Source organism: Budorcas taxicolor, chromosome 7 (assembly GCF_023091745.1).
Source record: "Budorcas taxicolor isolate Tak-1 chromosome 7, Takin1.1, whole genome shotgun sequence".
Taxonomy (NCBI): domain Eukaryota; kingdom Metazoa; phylum Chordata; class Mammalia; order Artiodactyla; family Bovidae; genus Budorcas; species Budorcas taxicolor.
This window is the reverse complement of record NC_068916.1, coordinates 47,326,588-47,352,377: the sequence shown is the minus strand read 5'-3', so window position 1 is coordinate 47,352,377 and position 25,790 is coordinate 47,326,588. Positions and strand designations below refer to the sequence as shown.

Here is a 25,790-nt window from a genome sequence, read left to right as displayed (position 1 = left end):
TTGAAATGCACACCATGCTAATATTATTTGAATAATATCAGTGGGAGAAGACAAAAAAATATGGGTAGGGCCAACTGGAGAATAAATAGTTTGAGAGGTTCAAGTTTGTAGAAAGCTAGGGAATACCTGGTCTAGACTCTCTGTTTTACAGTTGAAGCATCTTGAACTGGGGACCTGCTCAAGCAGCCAAGGTGAACTAGAGATGAAATACCCAGCTATTATTTTCTCCAGTCTGCCATTTTAAAACCCTGACAAACTAAAGAGTAGGTAACTTGTCCAGAATCACAAGGCTGGCAAAAGGTGGAGCCAGGATGCCTATTCTTCATCTTCTAACTTGAAAGCCTATCTCTCAGCCTCACTTGTCTCAAGATTGTCATCCAAGATAAGGATAATAATAGTATCTACATCATAGGGTTTACACAAAAATTCCACAGGCAGTATATGTGAAGTATATAAACCACTTAGTACAGTTCCTAGCATATCAGAAGAGCTTAATAAATGTTGACTATTACTAACAGTGTTGTATTAACGTCTGCACTATGCCACAATGGGAAAGAACAACATGTTAGAAATAAACCCAGCATAAAAACTAAGCTGCTTCTCCATCCATATAAAAATCCAGAAACTGTAGCTGAATTTCCTCAGGCAGGCTACATCAGTGGCCATCAGTAAGCAGCAATGAGTCTAGGCCTGCTCCATGCAGCACCACGACCTTTCATAGGTGCTCAGGCTTCATGGGGATGAGAAGAAAGCACATCCCCATATAGTAGAGGACTGAAACAGAAGTGTGGCCATGCCTGTGTGTTGCTGCAGTTTCGTCATAGTGCAGGAGCTCAACTGGGGTGACACGCCTGAAGCAAAGGCCTTAGTATCCATGGTGGCCATTTCTATGGCAGAAGCCCTGAAGAAGTGAGCACACCAATAGGCGGAAGGGGACCAACATGGACTGAGTACTTTCTACAAGCATGCTACCTCATTTAATCCTCCTGTCGACTTTATGGCACACAAAAAGTTCTCCATGTTATATTGGTAGAAGCACAGAAAAGCACTGCAGGAAAGCACAGAGAAGTTAAGTGACATTCTCAACTTTGTACAAATGGAAATAAAACAGTTGTTAGCCTGTTTCAGCCACATCATGACCCCACCCTCTCCACCTCCACCCTTAGTTTGCCCTGAACCCGCATTTCAGCTCTTTAGACACTTCTCCACTGAAGGGGGATAGACTTCTGGGTAACTAAACCAATACTCTTCCATTAGTATAAGAACAGTTCAGGTTGTCAATCTGTCTTAATCTCAGTGCTAGGACAATACTTTCTAATAAGATTTCATAACTTCTCAAAATATCCCAATTATGACTTTCTTGTTCATCTCAAGGATGTCTGTTGCTCTGCTCCCTGGGAACCGTAGGATCCTAGGAGAGTAACTAGCGTCTCTGCCTTGTCACCCCACAGGCTGGGGAGCAGCACCTTCAAAAACATGCAGCGCCGGCACACGACACTGAGGGAAAAGGGCCGCCGCCAGGCCATCCGGGGTCCTGCCTACATGTTTAACGAGAAGGGCACGAGCCTGACGCCGGAGGAGGAGCGCTTCCTGGACTCGGCCGAGTATGGCAACATCCCGGTGGTCAGGAAAATGCTGGAGGAGTCCAAGACCCTCAACTTCAACTGCGTGGACTATATGGGGCAGAACGCGCTGCAGCTGGCCGTGGGCAACGAGCACCTGGAGGTCACGGAGCTGCTGCTCAAGAAGGAGAACCTGGCGCGGGTGGGGGACGCGCTGCTGCTGGCCATCAGCAAGGGCTACGTGCGCATCGTGGAGGCCATCCTCAGCCACCCGGCCTTCGCGCAGGGCCAGCGCCTGGCGCTCAGCCCGCTGGAGCAGGAGCTGCGCGACGACGACTTCTACGCTTATGACGAGGACGGCACGCGCTTTTCGCACGACATCACACCCATCATCCTGGCTGCCCACTGCCAGGAGTACGAGATCGTGCACATCCTCCTGCTCAAGGGCGCCCGCATCGAGCGGCCCCACGACTACTTCTGCAAGTGCAACGAGTGCACCGAGAAGCAGCGGAAGGACTCCTTCAGCCACTCGCGCTCTCGCATGAACGCCTACAAGGGACTGGCAAGCGCTGCGTACTTGTCCCTGTCCAGCGAAGACCCAGTCCTCACGGCCCTGGAGCTCAGCAACGAGCTAGCCAGACTAGCCAACATTGAGACTGAATTCAAGGTAACTCTCCCACTTCCCACCCTGCCGGCAGATGGCCCGGTGGGCTCTTCTGGGTGTGTCCAGGAGCCACGTGGGCTGTCTTCTGATCTTACTAACTCAGGGTCTCTCCCGTTCAGGCTCCTGGGGAGGAAGGGAAGTTCCTCAGCCTGTGGCAGATACAGGCCTGATGGAAAAGCAGCCCCATTAGGTGACATACTGACAAACACAAAGGCATACAGTTCAGAGACACGCAGGGCACAGGGAGGGTCACACTGCGGTTCTGGTGTAAATGCCCAGCTCTGTCCCAGGCAGCTCAGAAGGGGAATGTCTACAATACTTCTCACTGTTTCCTAGTCCAGGTCTTGGACTCCTTGATGGTCTCGCCAAGTTTACGTGTGTCAGTTCTCGTTTGTCTTGTTCATACCTCTCACCCATCCTGGACTGTGTTGATCCTAGAGTCAATAGCAATAGCTTGCTGAATTGAAAAAGACTTACAGTTATGTCAAAGGGCTGAGGAGGAAGTACACCAAAATAAAAATGAAACTCTCTCTGTAGGGTTGGACTTGTCATCTCATTAGGTGGGCCCTTGGCAAGCCCCCTGAGAACACTTAGAACTATCAGGTCAGCCCAAGGGATAGAGACCCATCTCCAAAGTTCATTATTCAATAGTGGTCCTGCACTTTTACTGTCGATGGATACTCCTCCTGAAAGAGAAAACTGGGACCTAATTCTTTTAACAGTTTACTAATAAATTAAGAGTGAATATTTAGTGGACACGTACTATGTGCCAAGCACTAATTTCCTTACCTATATGATGTTTTACCCCCTCAACGATCATTGGTATGGGTACCATTATTGTGCCCATTTTATATGAGGGCACAGAGGTAGAGACATATCATAAAGCAGATAAATGGTAAAACCATTGTTCTAACCTAGGTACTCAGACCCCAGAGCCAGTTCTTAGCCATTCCAGGAGGTTATGAGTCAAAGCCCTTGTTCATACGTTGTTTCTCAGAGTTTCACTTGTTTCTATCTGAAAGATACCTTCCAATGCAGAGGTGTGACTGAAAGAGAAGAAACTACAACTGGGCTCATAATTTCTCATCCTATCATTCAATCAGAGCCTATGATGCCATGGAGCAAGCAAAAAAGTGTCACATGTGGGGCGGACAATGAAGCTGGCACAAGATGTCACTGGCAGGAAAAAGTTCATTGTCCAAACAGGATGTCAGTGCAAGAGTTGCCCCTGCCTGGGACACAATCAGTGGCCAAGAATGGGCACCAACGGACAGCAAAGGAGGCCCCATGGACCATGTTGTCCAGAGAGATCTCAGAAGAAACAGAACTGAGCTGGGCTTTAATGAGCAGGAAGAACTGAATCAGTGGTAAGAGAGATACAGGCATTCAGAGGAGGAAAGTGGAGGTAAGGGCCAGAATGGCCCATAGCAGGCAGGGGACTGATGAGAAGCTCCATGTGACTACAATAAAGACTTCCTTTAGGGGCACACAGGAGGAAGGCTGAAGAGATGAGTGGGCATATCTCAGAGGGCTCTGTGTGTCAAGCTGAGCAGTTTGGATATTATCCTCTTAGAAATGGTGAGCTACTGAAAGTCTGTGATTAGGAGAATGAAATGAAAGCTAGGGTTTTAGAAATTTACTTGACTGGTAGGTAACATGAGTTACAGGATTTGGGGTATGAGACAGTGAGACTGAAGAGAAGGAAAATTTAGCTGTGCATGCATGAGGCCAATGAGGCCTCTCTGTAGGAACGGGATCACTCACAGTCAGGCACAGAAGCACCAGGCCTACAGGAAGCTGCGGGGCACTGCAAATTGTGAATAGATGAAAAATCCTGTAATTAAACTAATTTTACTCCATCTGTCCCCTTATCTTGGATCCATCTACTGAACTGGAGCCACTTCCATAAATCCTGTAACATACATAGCCTCAAGAGAGACTTGGCATATGTAGATGTGGAAATTAACCAAAGAAACTCCCAAGGAATGCAGTTATTGCCTCTCAGATCCTTATTCCTGTACAATAAACCATCTAACAGCAATAAGGTCAGTGATGTCCCAAGGAAGCTTAGTGGAATTTTGCTTGTTCCCTAAGCTTCAGACTAAATTCACACAAGCATTTAAAAGAAATGGCTAAGACAATTAACTTAGATTTTTCTGCCCAAGAAAAAAAAATTTAATTTTTTGGATCAGATTATATGGATAATGCCACAATTCTCTGCTTATCTGGAATCTGGGAGCATGCCAGATTTACTAAATAAAATGATGCTAGACTAACACTTGAAAGTACATCTGAACCATTTGTTTTCTTTACTAAAACCCAAAGTCTAGCATATTTTAGTATATTCAATATCTAAAACTGGAAGTTTGTTGAAAACATCTACTATGATATTTTGATTTAACAAGTAAATTATGAAAATCATGTACAGTTAAGAAAATGACTAACATGATGACAAACCTTTTCTACAATGCAATGAATAAGAGCAATCATAAATACACTTGATGGCTATTAACATCCCCCAAGTTACCTTTGTTTGAAACAATGTCTTTCAGATTGTCAACAAATGGTGTCTTATAAACTAACATAAGCGTTCCTTTAGAACTTTATTGCTTATTCAACTATCCGTGTATGTGCATTCCTGTCATCATGAATCCTCTCAGAGAAGAGAGCAGCTTATTAGTAAGAGGGAAATCAAGTCACAAAAAGAGGAAAAAGAGCAACTGATGTGTTCTAAGATGTACTCTTCAAGAATCTCTTGCACTTGAGCAGGGCCACACACTGATGACTGATGCCATGTGTCATGGAGATGACCCAGAGCCACCCACGGTGTGAAAAAGCTCTCGGGTTCTCACTGGAGATGGCGTAAGTCATCCTCCAGATCCTCTAAGACACTCATTCTTGGAGTGACTCTTCCTGACTAGAAAATAGCATGCATGAAAACCTGGATCTGGTTGCCCAAGCTATTGTTTCTAGCATCGTTTTAATTTATCACCAGAAAGTTTAGTCATTAGCAAGTAGTATAGCCAATGTCGAGGTCTCCAGTAAATTCTGGCTGGAGTCAGATGTCTTCCTGCAAGCCATTATTTTTAGTGTAGGAATGATGTACATATTTTCTTATGTCTTTCTAATCTTTTGGGGTCTAGAAAGATATCAAAACTTGGCATGGCCAGTAAGGCTTTCCTAGTGCCATGAATGGTGCCTAGTAATCTAGTAAAGCACTCCATAAATATTTGAATAAAGGAAACCCTAGAAAGATAATCATTTCACTGATGAAGCAAGTGATTACTTTTATTAATGATTTGAACTCTTCTAACACCTATAGATTTCACAGAGGTATCTGATAGACCTGGAGAAATGGGGATGCTCTAAAGGCTACAAGGTGGCTGAAAGGATAAAACTTAACACATTAAATAAGTGAAGACCAATCCTAGGCTGCACCATCTGGTGTCAGTGACCACTAAACTCCTGGAGGGCAGAGTGTTTTCCTGGTCTTATCCACACAGTACAGAACATGTAGCATTTGGGAGGCACAACCCACAAATTACATTTTGGTTCACTGATTTATCTACATGGTAGGAGAAAAAAGAAGGGGAAATCTATCAGATGGGCTTTTCAGAGGTATTTCATCCTGATAGAATGGCCTCTGTGTAAAGGTACCTGGATTAGCATGGAGTAATAAGAGATTTGCCTATCTCAGCTGAGTTACAGCTTCTGTCACCAAGAACACAATAAGGTCTTTACACTGCTCTTGACTTAGCCTTGTTGGTTTTCTCCTGCTTGGATTATCATCCTGATAAAAATGCTCAGGGTCTCCTATATTATGCTGGTGTCTTTTCGGTCAAATTCCTGGGCATTCTGTCTATATGAGTTGTTTATACACAGAGATGTTGTTTCAAAAGGATTATGGATGTTCCCCTTTCTTCCAACTTAAGAGTCATGCCGACAGCAACATCTAGTGGGGATAGGAAGGGGATGAGGAAGCAAAGTGCTACAGGCAAAGTGCTATAAAGTGCTACAAATTTTATAGACCAACATCCTAGGCAATACTATAGAGGGATGTTTAGGGCTTTGGAACAAAAGAGAAAGCAGAATGGGGACTAGAGATATTCCTCTTGTTTTCTCACCTTTTGCTTAAATTGGAAAAGTACTCAATGTTCACAAGTCAAGAAACTGTGGAAGCCCAACAAACACTTTACCCTAGATATTTAAGATTTGGTCATCCTGAGTAAAAACAAGCTCCAACTTAGAAGGCTTTTCAAGGCTGTAAAATGTGCTTCAGTGACGAGCAGTTTATTCTCAGAGACCCCAGAGGAGAAGAGTAGGAGAACAAGAAAGCTAAAGCTGTAACTTCATCTTGCTTAAAGTGTTGAGGATTTTTCTGTCAATGGGTTGTTAACGACATGTATTATGAGAAATAGATAATGAATTATGTATCAATGTTTGTGTTGCCATTTTAAGACCCATAAAAAAAAAAAAAACTCTTCGGGCCTAAAATACCACAAATTAAAAATTCAAATAATGATAAATCAGACCAATTTGCCACCTGCTATGATCTCTAGTGAGATCCCATTGTGGAAGGTAAAGATGTTGAGATGACAGTTTGCAATCTGCTTGCAAACTTATCGAAATGGAAGAGGAAAGGGGGCGGAAAGGAGTGACTTGATATTGTGGAACACATTTGGACCCTGGAGTCTGGAGCCAGGGAGCTGGTGTAAAGGCCTACTCTGGGTCTGGAGCAGCACCGAAAGGTGAACACACCCACTGCCCTCAGCTTCCGGTGGAATCCGTTTCTCACGTGCTTTGAATGTTTCTAGTATTTTTAAATTTTATAGACCAACATCCTAGGAAAATACATTTCCTTGAAGCCTGAAAGCTTGGCTGGTAGTATAAACAAATGCCTGCTTAACAAGCAGGAAATGACTTGAAACTTGTTTCCTTTTCCTTTGGGAAAATATTTTTAAGCTGTGAAAGCTGCAGGTCTTAAAAGCGAGTGGTTGTCATTGTTGTTGAAGAGAATCGGGCAGAAACCCCTCAAAGCAGTCACTTACCTATCATCCAAAAGACTCTCAGGGATGTGACTGTGCCACCCCAGCCCTCTGCTTGAGCAGCTGAGATGCAGAATGTAAGCAGAGAAGAGACAGATCACAGATGTCGGGTGAGGGACTGTAATGGAAGAGCCCCTCACTACACACGCAGGTAAAATGCGACCAGATCACATGTTGTTGGTCTCCATACCTGAGAGAAGGATCCTGGGATTGACTTACTTCAGGAGGAGAGACACAGATGATTCTGCCCATGTCAGCTTTGTCTTTGTCTATTTTTCTACCTAAGTGTCTGGAGGAGCACTTTCACCAGAGCATTCATTAATGAGTCATCACAGGAAAATGAACTAATTAACGTGTCCTTTAATGACAAGTTTTCATTGGTCACAACTTTCTGCTTCTACTCGTTATGCCAAGAGTATTAGCCTCTAAAATACAGGGAGCCAGAGTCAGCAGGGTGACTGGTATTCAGATGGGATACAGGAGGCCACTCTGCTAGAGGAAGACAGGACAAGAATAGGGGACAGGCTTTGGGTGAGCACCCAGAACAGCCATGCTTCATTTTCTCAAGGCTATGGAGGAACACAGAGCATGCTCTGGAATCAGAATGACCTGGGTTCCAGGTCAGAGTCGTCTCCTAGCAATCATACAACCTTGGGCATTTATTTAGAAGTTAGTATTCATATTTGAAATGAGGGTAGGGGAAGGGAACAGGTGTTAGAGAAGAATTGCAACATTTCTTCCCGACCCCAACACTTGCCCTTACCCTAATCTCTGTAAATGAGATCTCGACTCATCCCATTATTAAGAGCTTCCAATGCCTCATCCCCACTCAGCTTCCAGGAGTTCTTGGCATGTATCAGGTACTCAGTAAATATTAGTTCAGTAAACAAATAAATAGACTCAGTGAGTGAACTAATCACTAATGACCTCCAAGGGAGTTGGTGAAGATCAAATGAGATGAAGAATATAAAACTCTTTGCAGAGGACCTGACCCATAGTAAGTACATAATTTTCCCCACAGATGGCAGTGGGCAATCCCACTTTGTTCCTCAAAGCCCACTGGATTTTTAGCACTGCAACTTTTCTTCCCAATAAACACAACTTAAGCTTCAACACCTCCTCTATTCAGAGGGTCTTCCTGATTTCTGCTAAGCCTCCCTCCCCAAGGCCAGAGTACAAGCTGTCTGTGTGAGCTCTATGATTTAAAAAAGGCAGGAGAGTGTCTTCCAATTGGAAAAATGCAGACCACTGAAATTGAAGACGCCCAGCACGCTGCTACAGTACTGCTGTGAAAAGAAGCAATGCGAGCAGAAAAGGCAGAGGCTGCAAAGGAGGGGAAGGGAGGAAATGGGCAGGCAGAGCTCCTGCGAAGTACAGACAGAGATTGTTTTTTGAAAAATATCTCTGTGGAAAAGATTCATCACTACACACACACACACACACACTCAAAAAAAAAAAAACACTGGGAAAAAATCATTTCCTATACAAGTGCAACTATCAGTCTGAAATATCAGAGCTACAGAAAAAATGAAGGCAGTTCTTGGAGGATATCAGTCAATGAGCAGTAGCGCAAATTGCATCAAAAGGAAATGATGAAAAAAAGTTAAATTCTGTATATAAATTAATCACAATAGGGCAAAACCAATCAAGTGTGCTGCACACACCATCAACAGGGAGGCATGTGTTTTTCTAGCAGCAAATTCACATGCAGATTAAATGTGGAAACTCTTACGTCAGGAGGGTGGATGAAAATAAGGCCTGTAGACCCACAGAATGCCAGAACTGGATGGATCTGAGTGAGAGAGCTATCTGAAAATTCAGCATTCATGCAGCAAATACTTAATTAAGCCTCTAGTATGAGCCAGGCTCTGGGTTGGGTGCTGGAATGCAATGATGAGAAGATTAAGTTCCTGCCCTCAGGACCTCATAGTCTAGCAGAGGAGACAGGCGTTCTTCATGTACTCACACAAACAGAGCTTTACAAATCATGCCGAGTGCTAAGCAGTAAAAGAGCAATTTGCAAAGCGTTGACTTAGTGGGACAGCTGTGTGCGGGTGTGCGTGTGCTTAAAGATTTCTCAGAGACGACAATATTTAAATGAAAATGGAGGGTATGGGAGAGATAAACAGACAGCAGGGAAGAGGGGAGATGGTTCCAGGCACAGAAACTGTACATGAAAAAGCCCAGAGCAGAGAGGGAAAAGAGAGGCCTGTGCAGAGAACTCTGAGTAGCTGCCTATCACGGGGAGGAAACACAAGAGGTAGCAGGTGACAGAGGTGCCGAAGAAGCCCTTGGCCATGGCCTTCCCACTTGGCAGCCTTGGTAAGAAGCTGGACTTCAGTTCACTGTAGGCTGAATGGGGAGCTATCTGAACATTTCAGCAGGTGAGCAAGCGACTCGGCTTGGGAAGAGCCATTTCGCACACTCTGCCTGGAGCACTAGTATACCAAATGGCTTGGAGGGGACAAGATCGGAAGGAGTTGGACAGGAAGGAAGGTGGAGGGGAGGGGTGAGGGGGGAGTGGCGGAGGGGCCAGCGCATCTCAGCCTGCTGGTGACTCACTGGAGCTGGAGCGACAGGACAGTCGGAGAAGGCGAAGGCTCCTGGCTGTTTCCAGGGCCGCTTCCTTGTCTAGGAGCTCCTGGGAACTTCTGTCCCTGGGACCTCTCTGCTCTGAGAGGCATGGGGAGGGAAGGGAGAACACAGCCTGCTCTCCTTTTCTCCTCCAAGGCAGAGGCCCTGTGGAGGTACAGGAGCATAGGAGAGGGATGAGAAGTCGGACTTTCTACCTTGGACTCTGGAGGTGCAGAGGGGCGCGTGCCCCCTGCTTGGCCGAACTATTCACTGCATGGCCAGCACAGAGCAAAGTGGACTCAGAGGTGACAGCCCAGTATAAAAAGGGTTCTGCTGGACTGTAACCTTTCCACTGTGTTTTCCAGATTCGGAAAACATCTTTCTCCCTGTGTATGCTGCATAACAGCAGAGAAAATGTCCAATCTCATGTCTGATTAATGCTCAGCTGGAGCTGGTTTCAGCATAAGTAAAGGCACGCAGGAGACCTCCCCCGTCGTCCTCCATGGCTCTGGATGTTGGGATTACCAGGCCAGGAGGATGCTGGGGGCAGATGAGACCTCCCTGCAGATGAGGAACCTTCCCTGGCGAACTCCCAGTTCAGTCTAGTTGGATATATTAGTCTCCCAGGGCTACGGAAACAAAGCACCACAAATGTGGTGACTTAAAAACAACGGAAATTTATTTTCTCACAGTGCTGGAGGCTAGGAGTCCAAAACCGAGGTGTTGGCAGGGTCTCTGCTCACTCTGAAGCCTCCAGGGTAGAACAGGTGCTTCCTTGGCAATCCTTCGCTGAAAGACACTTCAATCCAATCTCTCCCTTTGTGGTCACATAGTGATCTCCCTGTGTGTTTCTGCGCCTCTCACCCTCTTCTTCTAAGGACGTTTCTGTTGTTCAGTTGCTCAGTTGTGTCTGACTCTTTGCAACCTCATGGACTGCAGCATACCAGGCTTCCCTGTCCTTCACTATCTGCTGGAATTTGCTCAAATTCATGGCCATTGAGTCAGTGATGCCATTCAACCATCTCCTCTGTTGTCCCCTTCTCTTCCCTTCAATCTTTCCCAGCATCAGAGTCTTTTCTGATGAGTTGGCTCTTCACTTAAAGGTGACCAAAGTATCAGAGCTTCAGCTTCAGCATAAGTCCTTCCAATGAATATTCAGGATTGATTTCCCTTAGGATTTTCTAATCAGAGAAGGCAATGGCAACCCACTCCAGTACTCTTGCCTGGAGAATCCCATGGACGGAGGAGCCTGGTGGGCTGCTGTCTATGTGGTTGCACAGAGTCGGACACAACTGAAGTGACTTAGCAGCAGCAGCAGCTATTCTTTCTAATAAAGACCAATCATTTTATATTAAGGGCCCACTCTATTCCAATAGGACTTTAACTAATTATAACTGCAAAACCTATTTCCAAATAAGATACCATTCTGAAGTGCTAGGAAGGATGTGAATTTGGCAGACACACTACTCAACCCTATACCATGGGGTAGCACCAGATTGAGACACTGAGGAAGGCTGATACCTGGAATCCAGGCAGACCCACAGAGCAGGGCAAGATAAAAGGACAGAGGTTAATTATCCTGGGAAGCCAAAGACAGTCCTAAAACTAGGTGGTCATTCTGGAAGAAAGGAGGGAGACAACTGATGCTTTCCACTGACCCAGGCACAAGCTGAGATACAGATAGGAATTCTGTAACTGCCTGTGTGTGTGTGTGTGTGTGTGTGTGCACGTGTGCATGTGCATGTGCATGCATGTGTGTGTCTATCTGTCCAGAAGAGACAGCGAGGTAAGAAGTGGGAGGCAGCTGACAGAAGTAATTGGGGAAACGGTACCAGGGCATGACCTCTATCAAGTAGCAGAAAAACATTTTCAAGTGTTGCATTTGGGAATAATGAAAATAAATTGATTATAAAATGTTCAGAAAATACGGAAAAGTAGAGGGAACAAGTAGGTCAGCATTCATTCTACCATCTGAGAATAACTTATATTTTGATATGCTTCCTCTCAGTACCTCCTCTATCCCCAAATAGAAAGACTGAATTGATACTATGACTTAGGTGATGGATCCTTACCATCTCATTTTTGTCTCCCTTCATACTTGATCCTCATTTCTACCCTCCCCCATTCCCCCCAAAAATCACCCACTTCAATAATATTCAGTGCACTTAAGGCATTTCCCCATGTGATATCACCATGTTGTAAATAACAGTTCCTAGAGAATGTTAGTGTCATGTGTTGGGAGGAAAACTTCCATTACCATCTTAGGTTGCAATGGTTGGGTGGCCTGTGACTCGACTCACAAAAGACAGATTAACAGGAGAAAAGACGGGAGTTATTCATATGCACACAGAAGTGCATGAAAGAGGTGGCTGGCTCCCTCAAGAGCTAAAGACAGGGGTTTATATACCAGCTTAGCAAGAAAAGGAAAAGGAAGAAAGGAGTTTTAAGGAAAAAGAGGAAACGCATGGGTTTTAGGGAAACAAACAGAAGGCTTGAGAGTCTGTGATGTTAGTTCTCATCCAGGGGGTCAGTCTCCTTTCTAGCTGTAATCCATGCCCCCAAGTCCCCACTGAGGGGATTTACAGCGACTATATTTTGGGGAGGCTCTGCTTGGGTCAGCAAAAGAAATTTAGCTGCTGTTTGTTTGGATGTTTTTAATTTAAAATAATCTTCATTCCACTTTGATGATTTTGACAGTCACTACACATAATCATGAAAACGAAATCTCTAAGTGCACCACAGAATTCCTGTGAACCATTATATGGTAAGAACGAGCACCAGGAATAAAGGGTGGGCAGGGTGACTGAGCCCTGCAGGGGAGAGACAGGCAGGCTTCTGAGTTCATAGCTGAGACCCCCTGTAAAAAAGATTAACAAAAGAAAAACAAACAGAAGTATGGAAGCATGTAATACTTCTTGTATATATGAGAATACCCAGGGGAAAAATGAGTAACTCTCTGAGGTGGCTTAGTATTCAGGATTAAATACCATCTTAATGGGAAAGGCACAAAGGATGGAGGGTGGAGGCCTTTCAGGAGACAGTAACTGATTTTCAGGAAACATGAGTGGGCACTTAGAAGAACAGAGGAGAGGCGTGATGGTTTGTGACAAAGCCTGTCTGGATATATATAGTACCCCTTCTCCTGCAATAAGAGCCCATCTTTCTGGTTCAAGAAGCTCCAAGGGAAGGGATTTATGGCCATCAAGTTCCTTTTGGAGGCCCTGGCTTGAAGCAGATAAGGGACATACAGAGAAAGCCTCTTTCTACATTTGCCTTTTTTTTTTAAGTGTATCATGTAAACACATAACAGAACTCAGAGGTGAGTAACTCAAAGTGGTGGTTAGGACGTGGACTTATATAACATCTTAACAAAAGAATAAATTTTAGACACATGAAAAGACAACAAGAAAGAACTTTGAGCTTCCAGGGAACCAAACTGTAGAAGGTAAATATAGGGGGAACCGAATGGGAGCTTAGAGCTGGTTTGAACAAGGCTGTGGTGTGGATTTTGCTGGTGCTGTCTCTGATGATTAACTTCTGCCTCCCCTGGTAAAGAGCAGAGGAGGGACACCCTTTACAAATTTATGTTCTGCTTTTAGCCAAATGGAGGAGGGCAAAGAGTTTTTCTTCTATCTGTTTCTTCTTAATTGCTTTTAGCTTGAAGATTTCTTGTGACGAAGTGGCATATTTCAGGGTGGCATATTCTGCTACCCTTCAAGCCCATGAACTGTCGGAGCTGGCAAATATCCCTGCAGCTCTTGGTAGAGTAGAAAAGAGAGAGAACTACATTTGATTGCAAATGGGAAAAAGTTTCCATCATTCAGAAATCTCATGTGGCATTGACGAACTGTGTTTCTCTCTCTCTCTCATTTATAAACTATGTGATCAGTACCTACCACAAGTGTTATACATTCAAATACAGTGTAGGGATTATAAACACTCTATAATAAACACTCTTAATATCCTGGCACGGGCTTCCTTTCAAAATGTATGTTAACCTAGCACCAGGAGGCCATGGACTTTTCCACCAGCTCTCAAGAAGACAGATTTAGTAGTACGGTACCATCTGCACTCCTGCCAGCCCTAGGAACCTGGAGGAGTTAGAATATGGGCTCTGGTCACTGAAGACGCAGAAAGGTATAAGAGCCAGGAAAAATAAAGAAACTAAACTTGTATACCTAGTCCTAAAATTACAGTGATGTAAGAATGATTGAGGCTAAAATTTTCTAAATACTATCAATTCTCAAACAGATGAAGTCTCCCCAAATGCTTGGTAGCATGATTACATGTCATATTATAATCATCTTTCCACCTCCCATAACAGAAATTAGTAACAATGACCTGTTTTTTCTGGGCTCCAGGGCAGGTTTGCTAATTACTGATGGATAAATAAGTGCTTTGAAAATTAAGGGGGGTCATGATGAACTGAGCTTCCCAGGTAGTGGTAAAGAATCTGCCTGCCAATGCAGGAGACACAAGAGACACGGGTTCAATCCCTGAGTCAAGAAGATCTCCTGGAGGAGGGCATGGCAACCTGCTCCAGTATTCTTGCCTGGATAATGGACAGAGGAGCCTCATGGGCTACAGTCCATGGGGTCACTATGGCAAAACCAATACAATATTGTAAAGTAATTAACCTCCAATTAAAATAAATAAATTTCTATTTTAAAACAAGAAAAAATAGGAGATAAAGAAGAAAAGAAAAAAAACATGACTGAGCGAGCACAAAAGTACACACACATGCTGAATGCTATTTCTGTTTCTCTTTCTCCTTTTCCCCTTCTGTCTGTCTGTCTGTCTTTCTGTCTGTCTCTGTCTCTCTCTCTCACACACACACACCATGGAAATACACTTCCTATTTACCAATAATGCAGCTGCTTGGGGGAATCAGAACTCTTGTTTGCATTTTGTGGAAGAACAGCACACCGCATGCACGTGGAAGACCAGCGCTTTGCCTGGTAATAGCTCTCCAGCCTCTCCTACATATACTTTGAAAACAGTAGCCCAAGAATCTTTCTGATGACAAGACCTCCTCTGTGGTGACTATGCATTTTGCTTAAAGTTTATGCTTAAAAGAATCCATCTAATACTGTCCCACAGCACATCAGAAACTTGATGTTTTACGTGCTTAAACCTGATGTTTTAACATAAGCATGGAGATAAGCTCCAAGAAATGTGGGGGACTGTTTTAATTTGACTGAAAAAAACTAGGAGCAAGAGTTTATTTCCCCAAATAGTATCTCCTCTAGGATTACAAATATGGAAACCAGACTTTAAACACAGAGCTGGATCTTCACCTAAAGCAAATATGTGAGGAATGTGCTCATGGTAGTCAGATTTCAGAGACAACTTGAGGGAACCGAACAGCTTAGAGCCCCATGGTCATACTATGCCCAGGAGGTGGCCTATGGCACATGTGATTTGCTGCCATAAAAGACAGTCCTCTGGGACAATGGGGCCACTGAGTGAGGAGACCCAGGGTTCCACCAGGAACTGCCATGTGACCTCGGCTCCGTCAGTTTACTTCTCCGCAGTTCATCTTCCTCACGCATAAAGCCAGGTACTTTTACTAACACTCCCTTGTTGAGTCTCCACTTTTCCAGCTCCTTCCGCTTCTCATTCCTATAGAGCATTTTCATGAAGGACATCTAAGTGAGATTTAAGAGGAGATTATTATTCCCATTTCACAGATGAGAAAACAGACTGAGTGGTTAAATGATTTTCTGCAAATGGTGGTCTTCTTTCTACCGTGTGCCAGATATGGTACCAGGTACCAGGTCTACAAGTGTGAGAGAGAACCGAACTCTGTCCTCAAAGCAATGAGAGAGACTGGAGTGCTGAGAGATAAACACAGTGTAGTAGAGAAGGGGCAGCACACGATGAGGTCACAAAGAAGAGTGCAGCAAGCTGCCTGGTGATATGAGAAGGGTCCCTGGAAGAGACGATATTCTGAAGATGTTCTTGAAGGGTGAGTTTGGCAAATGAAGGAGATTTTGAAAGTTTGGCAAATGAACAAGATTTTGAAAGACCGAAGTAAGGCAGACAAATGAGCACATGCAGGGGCACAAAGAGCCCAGTGTGCTTGTTGGACAGTGGTAGCTGGAGGGGTTTACAGGAAAGGGGCTAATCTTTAAGAGGTATATTGAAATATGATGATAAAGATGCACAGATTTTACCCTGCAGCTTTTAAACCAAGGGGTTAGGGGCTTGGCAACCAGGCAGAAGGAGCTGTTGTTGGTAAACATCCAATCAGGAAGCTAATTCACAAGTCTAGACACTGAATTAAGATCTCACGAGTGTGAGTGTGGGCAGTAGGGGTCAGACAGTAGAGATTCTTTAGATCAGAATCCAGAGATCTTGGTAACTAACGGACAAAGATGAACCCAGGATTTCTAGCTCAGAAGGCTGAATGGATGGAGACTCTATTTCCTGAAGCAGAAAGCAGAAGATCAAGTTTGAATGTTTGGAAGACCCATATGTTCAGTTTGGGGCATGCATGCAGAGTTTGAAGAGTCTGTGGGACTTACCAGTGTAGATGACCACTTGGCAGCTGAAGATTTAAATCAGCTTCTTAGAATACAGGTTGGTATAGGAGGTAAAAACATATGGTCATCAGCACATAGGTAACAGTAGAAGTTGTAGAGATAAATGAAACCATATTAAAGCCCCAGTCTCTCTCTCTTTTTTTTTTACATAACAACTTTAAGTCCTTTCAAGTTTTATTTAGTCATTCTTTGGATAAATCAGCCAAAAAACTATAATCTTATTTTCTTGATTACATTTGAACTTATTTAAATGCAATCACTTACTAATCTTTTACCCATGCCCTACAGGACTTTTAGAAACTCAGTGCAGTTTTCTATACACAAGATAATGAGCCCTTAACAGGCAGGCTTGGCTCCAAGACCATCTCTTAGGGCCAAGTATACCCAACCTTGTTGCTCCTGGATCGGTTCTCTGGTAGCCACACACCAGTAACCCAGCTTCCCATAAATAAAATTATTGAATCAGAGTAGATGTATGGTCATTTTATGCAATATTTATTATGTCCTACAAGGTATCATGCCCTGGACTGAGATATACAAATGAATGAAGTTGATTAGTCAAGCATGAAAATGTCAGAACTACAGAGAGCACTTTGATGGGGCTATTGGACCCTGAGAATAAAATGCAGTGGGTGCCCAAGCCTGAAAGAGTGGAGTTCCTCAGAGCTATCAGGACAGCCATCCTGGAGTTAGCTGTGAGCTGGTCTTGAGAAGGGTAGAAGTTCTTAGAGGAAGAAGATAGGGGCATAAGTCTAGGCTTGGGGACACAGTGGACAAAGGTGCCGAGGTGAAGAGAATGGTGTGTGCTCCTCTGATCACAGAAATCATAAGTACTGATTTGCCTAATTTGGTTTGGGGGTTTTCCCTTTATAATTAGCAGGGCTCTACACTTTTTAATTGCTACTGTGCCATCTAGTCATTAGCCCCTCTTAATCAATAGCATTTTTCAGCAATCACAAGCAATTTTTAAAAACTCACTTCTATACATATGCTATACTATAATTACTCTTTGAAAAAAGAGTTTCCTGAATGTTTACTATTCTGAATCCATAATCAGGGAGTCATGACATAATCCTCTGGAAGGGTATGTTATCTGGTGATGCCAACTCTATATTAGTGTTTCTCTGAAATGCTTTCACAATATACAGTAAGCGCAAATAAGATGCATATTTAAGGTCATATTTACTCCGAATCTCATTTCAGATCTTCTTTTAATGTGATCTTAAAATAAACAAAGTTATTAGATATCAAGTAGAGAAGACCGCAGTCCTAGTCAAGACAGCACCAAGGGTGGATACATACCCTTCTCCATCACTGAGATTTAAGAGTTTAGCTGATTCACCCAAAGGAAAACAGGCAGGTTGAAACATCATTACTCACTCAAAAATTGTCTTGCTTACAAACAACACCTAGTTGTGGATGTGACTGGTGATGGAAGTAAAGTCCGATGCTGTAAAGAACAATATTGCATAGGAACATGGAATGTTAGGTTCATGAATCAAGGCAAATTGGAATTGGTCAAACAGGAGACGGCAAAAGTGAACATCGACATTCTAGGAATCAGCAAACTAAAATGGACTGGAATGGGTGAATTTAACTTAGATGACCATTATATCTACTACTGTGTGCAAGAATACCTTAGAAGAAATGGAGTAGCCATTGTGGTCAACAAAAAGAGTCTGAAATGCAGTACTTGGATGCAGTCTCAAAAATGACAGAATGATCTCTGTTTCCAAGGCAAACCATTCAATATCATGGTAATCCAAGTCTATGCCCAGACCAGTAATGCTGAAGAAGCTGAAGTTGAATGATACTATGATGACCTACAAGACCTTCTAGAACTAACACCCAAAAAAGATGTCTTTTTCATTATAGGGGACTGGAATGCAAAAGTAGGGAGTCAAGAAATAACTGGAGTAACAAACAAATTTGGCCTTGGAGTAGAGAATGAAACAGGGCAAAGGCTAATAGACTTTTGCCAAAATAATGCCCTGGTCATGCCAAATACCCTCTTCCAACAACACAAGAGAAGATTCTACACATGGACACCACCAGATGGTCAACACCAAAATCAGATTGATTATATTCTTTACAGCCAAAGATAGAGAATCTCTATACAACCAGCAAAAACAAGGCTGGGAGTTGGCTGCAGCTCAGATCATGAACTCTTTATTGCCAAATTCAGACTTAAATTGAAGAAAGTAGGGAAAACCACTAGACCATTCAGGTATGACCTAAATCAAATCCCTTATGATTATACAGTGAAAGTGACAAATAGATTTAAGGGGTTAGATCTGATAGAGTGCCTGAAGAACTATGGATGGAGGTTCGTGACATTGTACAGGAGGCAAGGAACAAGACCATCTCCAAGAAAAAGAAATGCAAGAAGGCAAAATGATTGTCTGAGGAGGCCTTACAAGTAGCTATGGAAAGATATACCCATCTGAATGCAGAGCTCCAAAGAACAGCAAGGAGAGGTAAGAAAGCCTTCCTCAGCGATCAGTGCACAGAATAGAGGAAAACAATAGAATGGGAAAGTCTAGAGATCTCTTCAAAAAAATTAGAGATACCAAGGGAACATTTCATGCAAAGATGGGCACAATAAAAGAAAGAAACAGTATCAACCTAACAGAAGAAGATATTAAGAAGAGACAGCAAGAATACACAGAAGAACTATACAAAAAAGATCTTCATGACCCAGATAATCAAGAAGGTGTGATCACCAACCTACAGCCAGACATCCTGAAATGTAAAGTCAAGTGGGCCTTAGAAAGCATCACTACGAACAAAGCTAGTGGAGGTGACGGAATTCCAGTTGAGCTGTTTCAAATCCTGAAAGATGATGCTGTGAAAGTGCTGCACTCAATATGCCAGCAAATTTGGAAAACTCAGCAGTGGCCACAGGACTGGAAAAGGTCAGTTTTCATTCCAATCCCAAAGAAAAACAATGCTAAAGAATGCTCAAACTACTGCACAATTGCATTCATCTCACATGCTAGTAAGGTAATGCTCAAAATTCTCCAAGCCAGGCTTCAATAGTACATGAACCATGAACTTCCAGATGTTCAAGCTGGATTTAGAAAGGGCAGAGGAACCAGAGATCAAATTGCAAACATCCGTTGGATCATCGAAAAAGCAAGATAGTTTCAGAAAAATATCTACTTATGCTTTATTGACTATGCCAAAGCCTTTGACTGTGCGAACCATAACAAACTCTGGAAAATTCTTAAAGAGATGGGAATACAAGACCACCTGATGTGCCTCCTGAGAACTCTGTATGCAGGTCCAGGAGCTGGACATGGAACAACAGACTGGTTCCAAATAGGAAAAGGAGTACGTCAAGGCTGTATATTGTCACCCTGCTTATTTAACTTATATGCAGAGTACATCATGAGAAATGCTGGGCTGGATGAGGCACAAGCTGGAATCAAGATTGCTGGGAGAAATATCAATAACCTCAGATATGCAGATGACACCACCCTTATGGCAGAAACTGAAGAGGAAGTAAAGAGCCTCTTGATGAAAGTGAAAGAGGAGAGTGAAAAGCTGGCTTATGTGGTGGATTCATGTTGATGTATGGCAAAACCAATACAATATTGTAAAGTAATTAGCCTCCAATTAAAATAAATAAATTTAAATCTTAAAAAAAGAAAATATTAGAATTTTCAAAGGCAAAAAAAAAAAAAAAACTCAACATTCAGAAAACTAAGATCATGGCATCTGATCCCATCACTTCATAACAAAAAGATGGGGAAACAGTGGCTGACTTTATATTTTGGACTCCAAAATCACTGCAGATGGGGACTAAAGCCGTGAAAGTAAATGACACTTGCTCTTTAGAAGAAACGCTATGACCTACCTAGACAGCATGTTAAAAAGCAGAGACATTATTTTGCCAACAAAGGTCCAACTAGTCAAAACTATGGTTTTTCCAGTAGTCATGAATGGATGTGAGAGTTAACGATGGAGCTAGCTATTTTTATATATGAGAGAGGAGGTTTCCAGATAGAGGGTCACCAGTACAAAGAGAGAGAAGAGTGCAAAGCCGAAGAAGGAGAGCATCTGGTGTTTTGAGGATGGAGGCCAGTCACTGGGGCAGAGTGGGTGAGGAGAACAGGAAGAGCTGAGGCCAGAGGAACTGCAGGTGACAGGTGGTCAGAGCCCTAACAGGCTTTTTTTCTGGTGAGATGGGGAGTGACTGGAGGGTTTCTGTAAGTGGAGTTGGCAGATCTGATGTGTACTTGAAGAGGATCATGCTGGCTGTTGGGATGTGATGAATAGTAAGGGGCAAGAGAAGAAGCCTGAGAACCAAGTGAGAGGTGGTTCTAGTTACCCAGGGGAGAGATGAAGGTGGCCTTGGACCAGAAAGATAAATGGTCAAGGTGGGCGAGAAACAGAGAATTCTAGACATCTTTGAAAGATAGAGCTGAGAAAATTTATTGATGGATATCAAGAGAAAGGGAAGGATGAATGAAACTTTTGGTTTAAGGAACTGGAAAGAGTTATTATGAGGTGAACACTGTGCAGGAGGAGTTCCTTGCTCAGCTGGTGTTTCCTCCCTCCTTCCCCGGCTCCTTGAGATGAGCACACTTCCTTCCCCACTGATGATGACCTCATTCTGATGCCAACGCACCTGCTGGTAGCTTAGAGCACGGGGGTACCCTCAGCTGCCTGAGCTCAGCTGTCTTACTCCCAGCCTGCCCCTGGGACGCACAGGGTACTGCCCTTTGCCTCTTACCAACACGCCCTCCTCTCTCTCCATCTTCACCAGGAAAGACCCTGAACCTTCCCCTTCAGGGTGGTGCTCATGGTTTCAGAGCACATGCCAGGGCAGTTGGTATTTTTGTCAGATGAGTACTTCTCAGTGTTAGTACTATGGGATTTGGAGTCAGCCATACCCCCACTCCAGTATTCTTACCTGGAGAATTCCATGGACAGAGGAGCCTAGTGGGCTACAGTCCTTGGTCACAAAGAGACACATGACTGAGCGACTAACACTTTCACTACTTTCTTCATACTCAGATTCAAACCACTGAAGTCTCTGGGCCTCAGTTCCCCTTTCTGCAAAGAGGAATGATAACTGTACCTACCTCCTTGGTTTGTCATGAGAATTCAATGAGCTAAATATGTAAAGCATTCAGCCCAGGGCCTGGCACATAGTAAGCATTCAGTAAATGATAAATAATCGTGGTGAAAACTGTAACAGTCACCTTCTTTAACACTGTCCCGTTCTAGTGGCTACAAAGACCAAACATACATACGCAGACCTCAGGCGGGGGCTGGGCAGGCAGGCAGGGGAAAGGAGGGGCTGCTTCGATGTGAGTGAACCGCAGGGCTTCCTGAGGGTCCCTCTTACTCTTTCAACTCATACCTCCTGACTGATCGCCTGAGTCACAGCTCTGAGCAATCATTCCACTGTGGAGCCCCGACCTATGGTTGACAGAGTAATGTGTGAGAGCAAGAGAAAGGCAAAGGAGGGGGAGACAGAGACAGGGAAGAGGGGGCTGGGGCCTCCAGGGAGGCCTGGAGCTGTGAGGTGTGGATGTGGGGCAAGGCTCACACAGGCACATCTGCCCTCCTGTGACTGTTCCCTGTGGTCACAGCAGGGAAAAAACAAAAGCAGAAAGCCCAGGACAAGCTCTTCTGGGAGCTCAGCGAGAGAGAACCAAGCAGCACCTTCAGTCTGAGCAAGGACGCACAGAGAGTGTACATGAACTCCTCTCTGGATACAGGAGTGCATTCGTGTCTATTCAATAATAAGTTACATAAAACATTGGAAATGTGCATAACTTATGCACATACCCATCTGTGGTTGAAGTAGCTGACAGCCACCACAATCCTCCTGCTGGTGAATGCTCTCTGCCTTCTGGGCCTTTACCTTGCCATCTCTTCTTTCTGGAATGTCCTCATCCCTCCTAGCTTCTGCTCATCCTCAGGGCTCATATCCCACCTCTTCTTGGAAGTTCCCCACATCTGCAGCTGGGCAGTACGTCCCAAGACCCAAGACCAGGTCCTTACCTGATCTCTTGTCATGCTCTCTAGCAAGACCCTGAGTTCTTCAAAGACTGTATTTTATTTCAGTTTCCATCCCTAATGCCTGGTACATAGTGACTGCTCAAATATACCTGCTGAATTAGAATAAAATACTCGAGTTGCTATATGGAGGTGAGAGTTGGACCATAAAGAAGGCTGAGCCCTGAAGAACTGATGCTTTCAAATAGTGGTGTTGGGGAAGATTCTTGAGAGTCCCTTGGACAGCGAAGAAATCAAACCAGTCAATCCTAAAGGAAATCAACCCTGAATATTCATTGGAAGGACTGATGCTGAAGCTGAGGCACCAATACTTTGGCCATCTGATGAGAAGAGCTGACTCACTAGAAAAGACCCTGTTGCTGGGGAAAAGATTGAGTGCAGCAGGAGAAGGGGATGACAGAGAATGGAATGGCTGGATGGCACCACTGACTCAGTGGATGTGAGTCTGAGCAAACTCTGGGAGATAGTGAAGGACACGGAAGCCTAGAATGCTGCAGTCCATGGCGTCGCGAAGAGTCAGACACGACTGAGTGACCGACAACAACAACAGCTCGAGTTGCTCATGTGTTTCCTTGAAAGACAGACTCCGGATCAGAGGGTTGCCTTATTACCAGAGGGGACTTGTTATAAAATCAATAAGCAGAGCAGCAATCCATTCCTTCTGGGACTTCACAATGTCATGGTGATGGCTTAAGGAGCCCCTTATGATGTCAGTACCTGCCAATTAAGTAAACCCAAAATCAGGATGGAAACCAAAGTATCAACAAAAGCACTGTCAACACAGCCTGGCTAAGGAAAGCGGTGCAGTCATCTGCAGATACAGTTCAGCACCCGGGGCCTACACCTCCTCTGTGAATCATCGAGGACTCTGGTCCAAACCCGGCCTAGCCTCTGTCCTGCTCCCTGCACCTTCCACCTGAGGCCTGACACAAGATGAAGCTGCAAGAGTGAAGCCATTGATGGGTGCCTCTGCTTTGTTAGAAAGGTGCTAGAAGACCAACACCCCAAAAGAGACAAACTGTCCATGTTTACACTCTCTGCTAAGCTACAAGCCACACGTGTCATAACATGGCTAATGCTCGTCACATACCATGTTAAGCAACTTAGATGGATTATCTTATTTAGTTTACTCCCTGTGTGTTCAGTTGCTCGGTCCTGTCCAACTCTGTGACCCCCTGAACTGTAGTCCACCAGGCTCCTCTGTCCTGGGATTTTCCAAGCAGGAAAACTGGAGTGGGTTGCCATTTATACTTGTCACATATCATATTAAGCAACTTATATGGATTACCTTATTTTGTTTTCTCCTTACCCATAAGGTAAAAAAAAAAAATCATTCCCGCTATACAGATTAAGCTAGAACACAGAGAATGATTAAGTTAAACACATCCCATTGACTGCATGCAGCAGAGCTGGGATCTGACCTCAGATACTCCAATTCTAGAGCCAGTGAAGTACTAACTACCCAGTCATCTCTCTCATGCAAAGACTCATCAGGCCTGTCCCAAGAAATTCTAAGATCACCAGTGGTTCATAAACAGTCATCTTTCCCAAATTCTTAAACACCTAGGACACAGATAACCCATTAGGAAATGCAGGGAGTAAGTCTGGGATGAATAAAAGAAGGCCTCCTGCGGAGAGCAGATGATAAAATCAAGTAGGCAGTGGGTGACCAGTGGCACAGTCTGCGAGGCACACCTTTGAGAGGCTCACTGGAGCAGGCAGCCAGCCTGACCCACCCAACCTTGAACTCTGAATTCTGAGGAACTCGGGGCTGTCTACATCCCCTGGGAAAGCCAAGGCAACAAATGCTGGCTCTCTGATTCACATACTGGACTTGACAGACTCATGTACCACCTTTCTTAGATCTGAGTTCCTAAATGGAAATTAAATGCTGGAGGATATTTGCCTTTTATTAATATGACCTGCCAGAGCACAAGCTTATTTGCATGGTGACGGTTAATGAAACGATTAAGTGGTATGCACGGAAGCTAAAACATGGATTGAAACTTTTCAATTTTCATCTGCAATAATGAGCACTAGGCTCAGGTTCTTGCCCTGCATTTCACATCCATTAATTATTTCAGTGACTACAGTTACAATTAATAAAGACTCAGCCATGTGTGTTAAATCTTAACATTCCTTTTCCTCATCCATCAGCTGAGTGGAGAATGTGTAGAAGGCTGTGCTGGAGGGCAGGATGAGGCTCTGAAGTCCTTTCTTAGCAAAAAAGGTACCGATTCAGACCTATGTGCCCAGCACCATGCCTTGTGCTTCATCTGCCTTACCTCACTAAATCCTTACAATGTAATTTCAGTAAGTGTTTTAATTCCCCTTAATCATCACTGCCTCCCAGGTCACCCTTCAGAACCTGAACTTGATTCTCCACAAGGCTCCCCACAAGCCCCATTCTGTCCTTGCGCCTGGCTTCTTCATCTCCAGATACCCTCCCACTTCACCCTCCCAAAGTCATAGTCTGTCCTCAGCAAAATCCCCTGTGTCACTGCCCCCTCCTCTTCGAGATGCCTCACCTTCTTGTGCTTTCTTAAGACTGGCTCCCCTCAGGACACACTTCCCCTGCTGTCCTCTCAAGTGGGGCTGGCTCTGCTCCCACAGTCCTCATACCACTGGGCTGAGAGAATTGCCAGAGGGAGTGCATCTCTCTCTTACTGTTCCTTACCACTCCCAGACCTTCTCCTTCTCTCCTTCCTAAGAACACCGAGCTCTGGGCCACCTTGCGTCAGCTCCCATCACCCATTATGGAGTCTGCAACAGTGGGGCACTCCCTGCCATTTCTCCATGGTTTCAGTTCCTGCTGTTTAAAGTCTTGACACTTTACACACACACCATCATTTTAACACCTTGACTGAGTTTTATGAGCTGTCTCCTCCAGTGATCTTACCTTAGTCGTCATTAGCCTACTGAGCCTACATGTCTCATGATCAATAAATGCAAACTCTCCATAATCTAAGCATCACACATCACAGTCTCTGACTACTAGCTCAAAATGTTATCTCTCCCTCAAATGCCCCAGCTCTGTCAATCTTCTGCCCGCCCCTACGACTTCCAACTCACGAACCGAACCACCGCTTTGGTTTTTAGATAGGCTCTATTTTTAGAGCAGTTTTAGGTTCACAGCAATACTGAACAGGAGGTACAGAGTGTTACCATATACCCCCTGCCCCCACACATGCATAGCCTCCCCCACCAGAATGGAGCGCTTGTTACACCTGATGAACCCGCACCGACACATCAGTATCAGCCGAGTCCATACTTCAAATCAAGGCTCACTCCGTCTTTACACATTTTGTGAATTTGGACAAATGTATAATGACAGGGATCTACCATTGTGGTATCATGCAGAGTAGTT

At 44.2% G+C, this 25,790-nt stretch overlaps 1 protein-coding gene across 1 annotated transcript in view; it reads left to right on the top strand.

Moving 5' to 3' along the window:
• The first annotated feature begins 793 nt into the window (after positions 1 to 793).
• The window catches only part of TRPC7 (transient receptor potential cation channel subfamily C member 7), a 140,215-nt gene continuing 115,218 nt past the window's right edge, over positions 794 to 25,790 (top strand). The window contains exons 1-2 of the mRNA XM_052643521.1: positions 794 to 909; positions 1,452 to 2,229. Coding sequence (XP_052499481.1) covers positions 794 to 909; positions 1,452 to 2,229 — 894 coding nt within the window. The remainder of the gene's footprint in view (positions 910 to 1,451; positions 2,230 to 25,790) is intronic.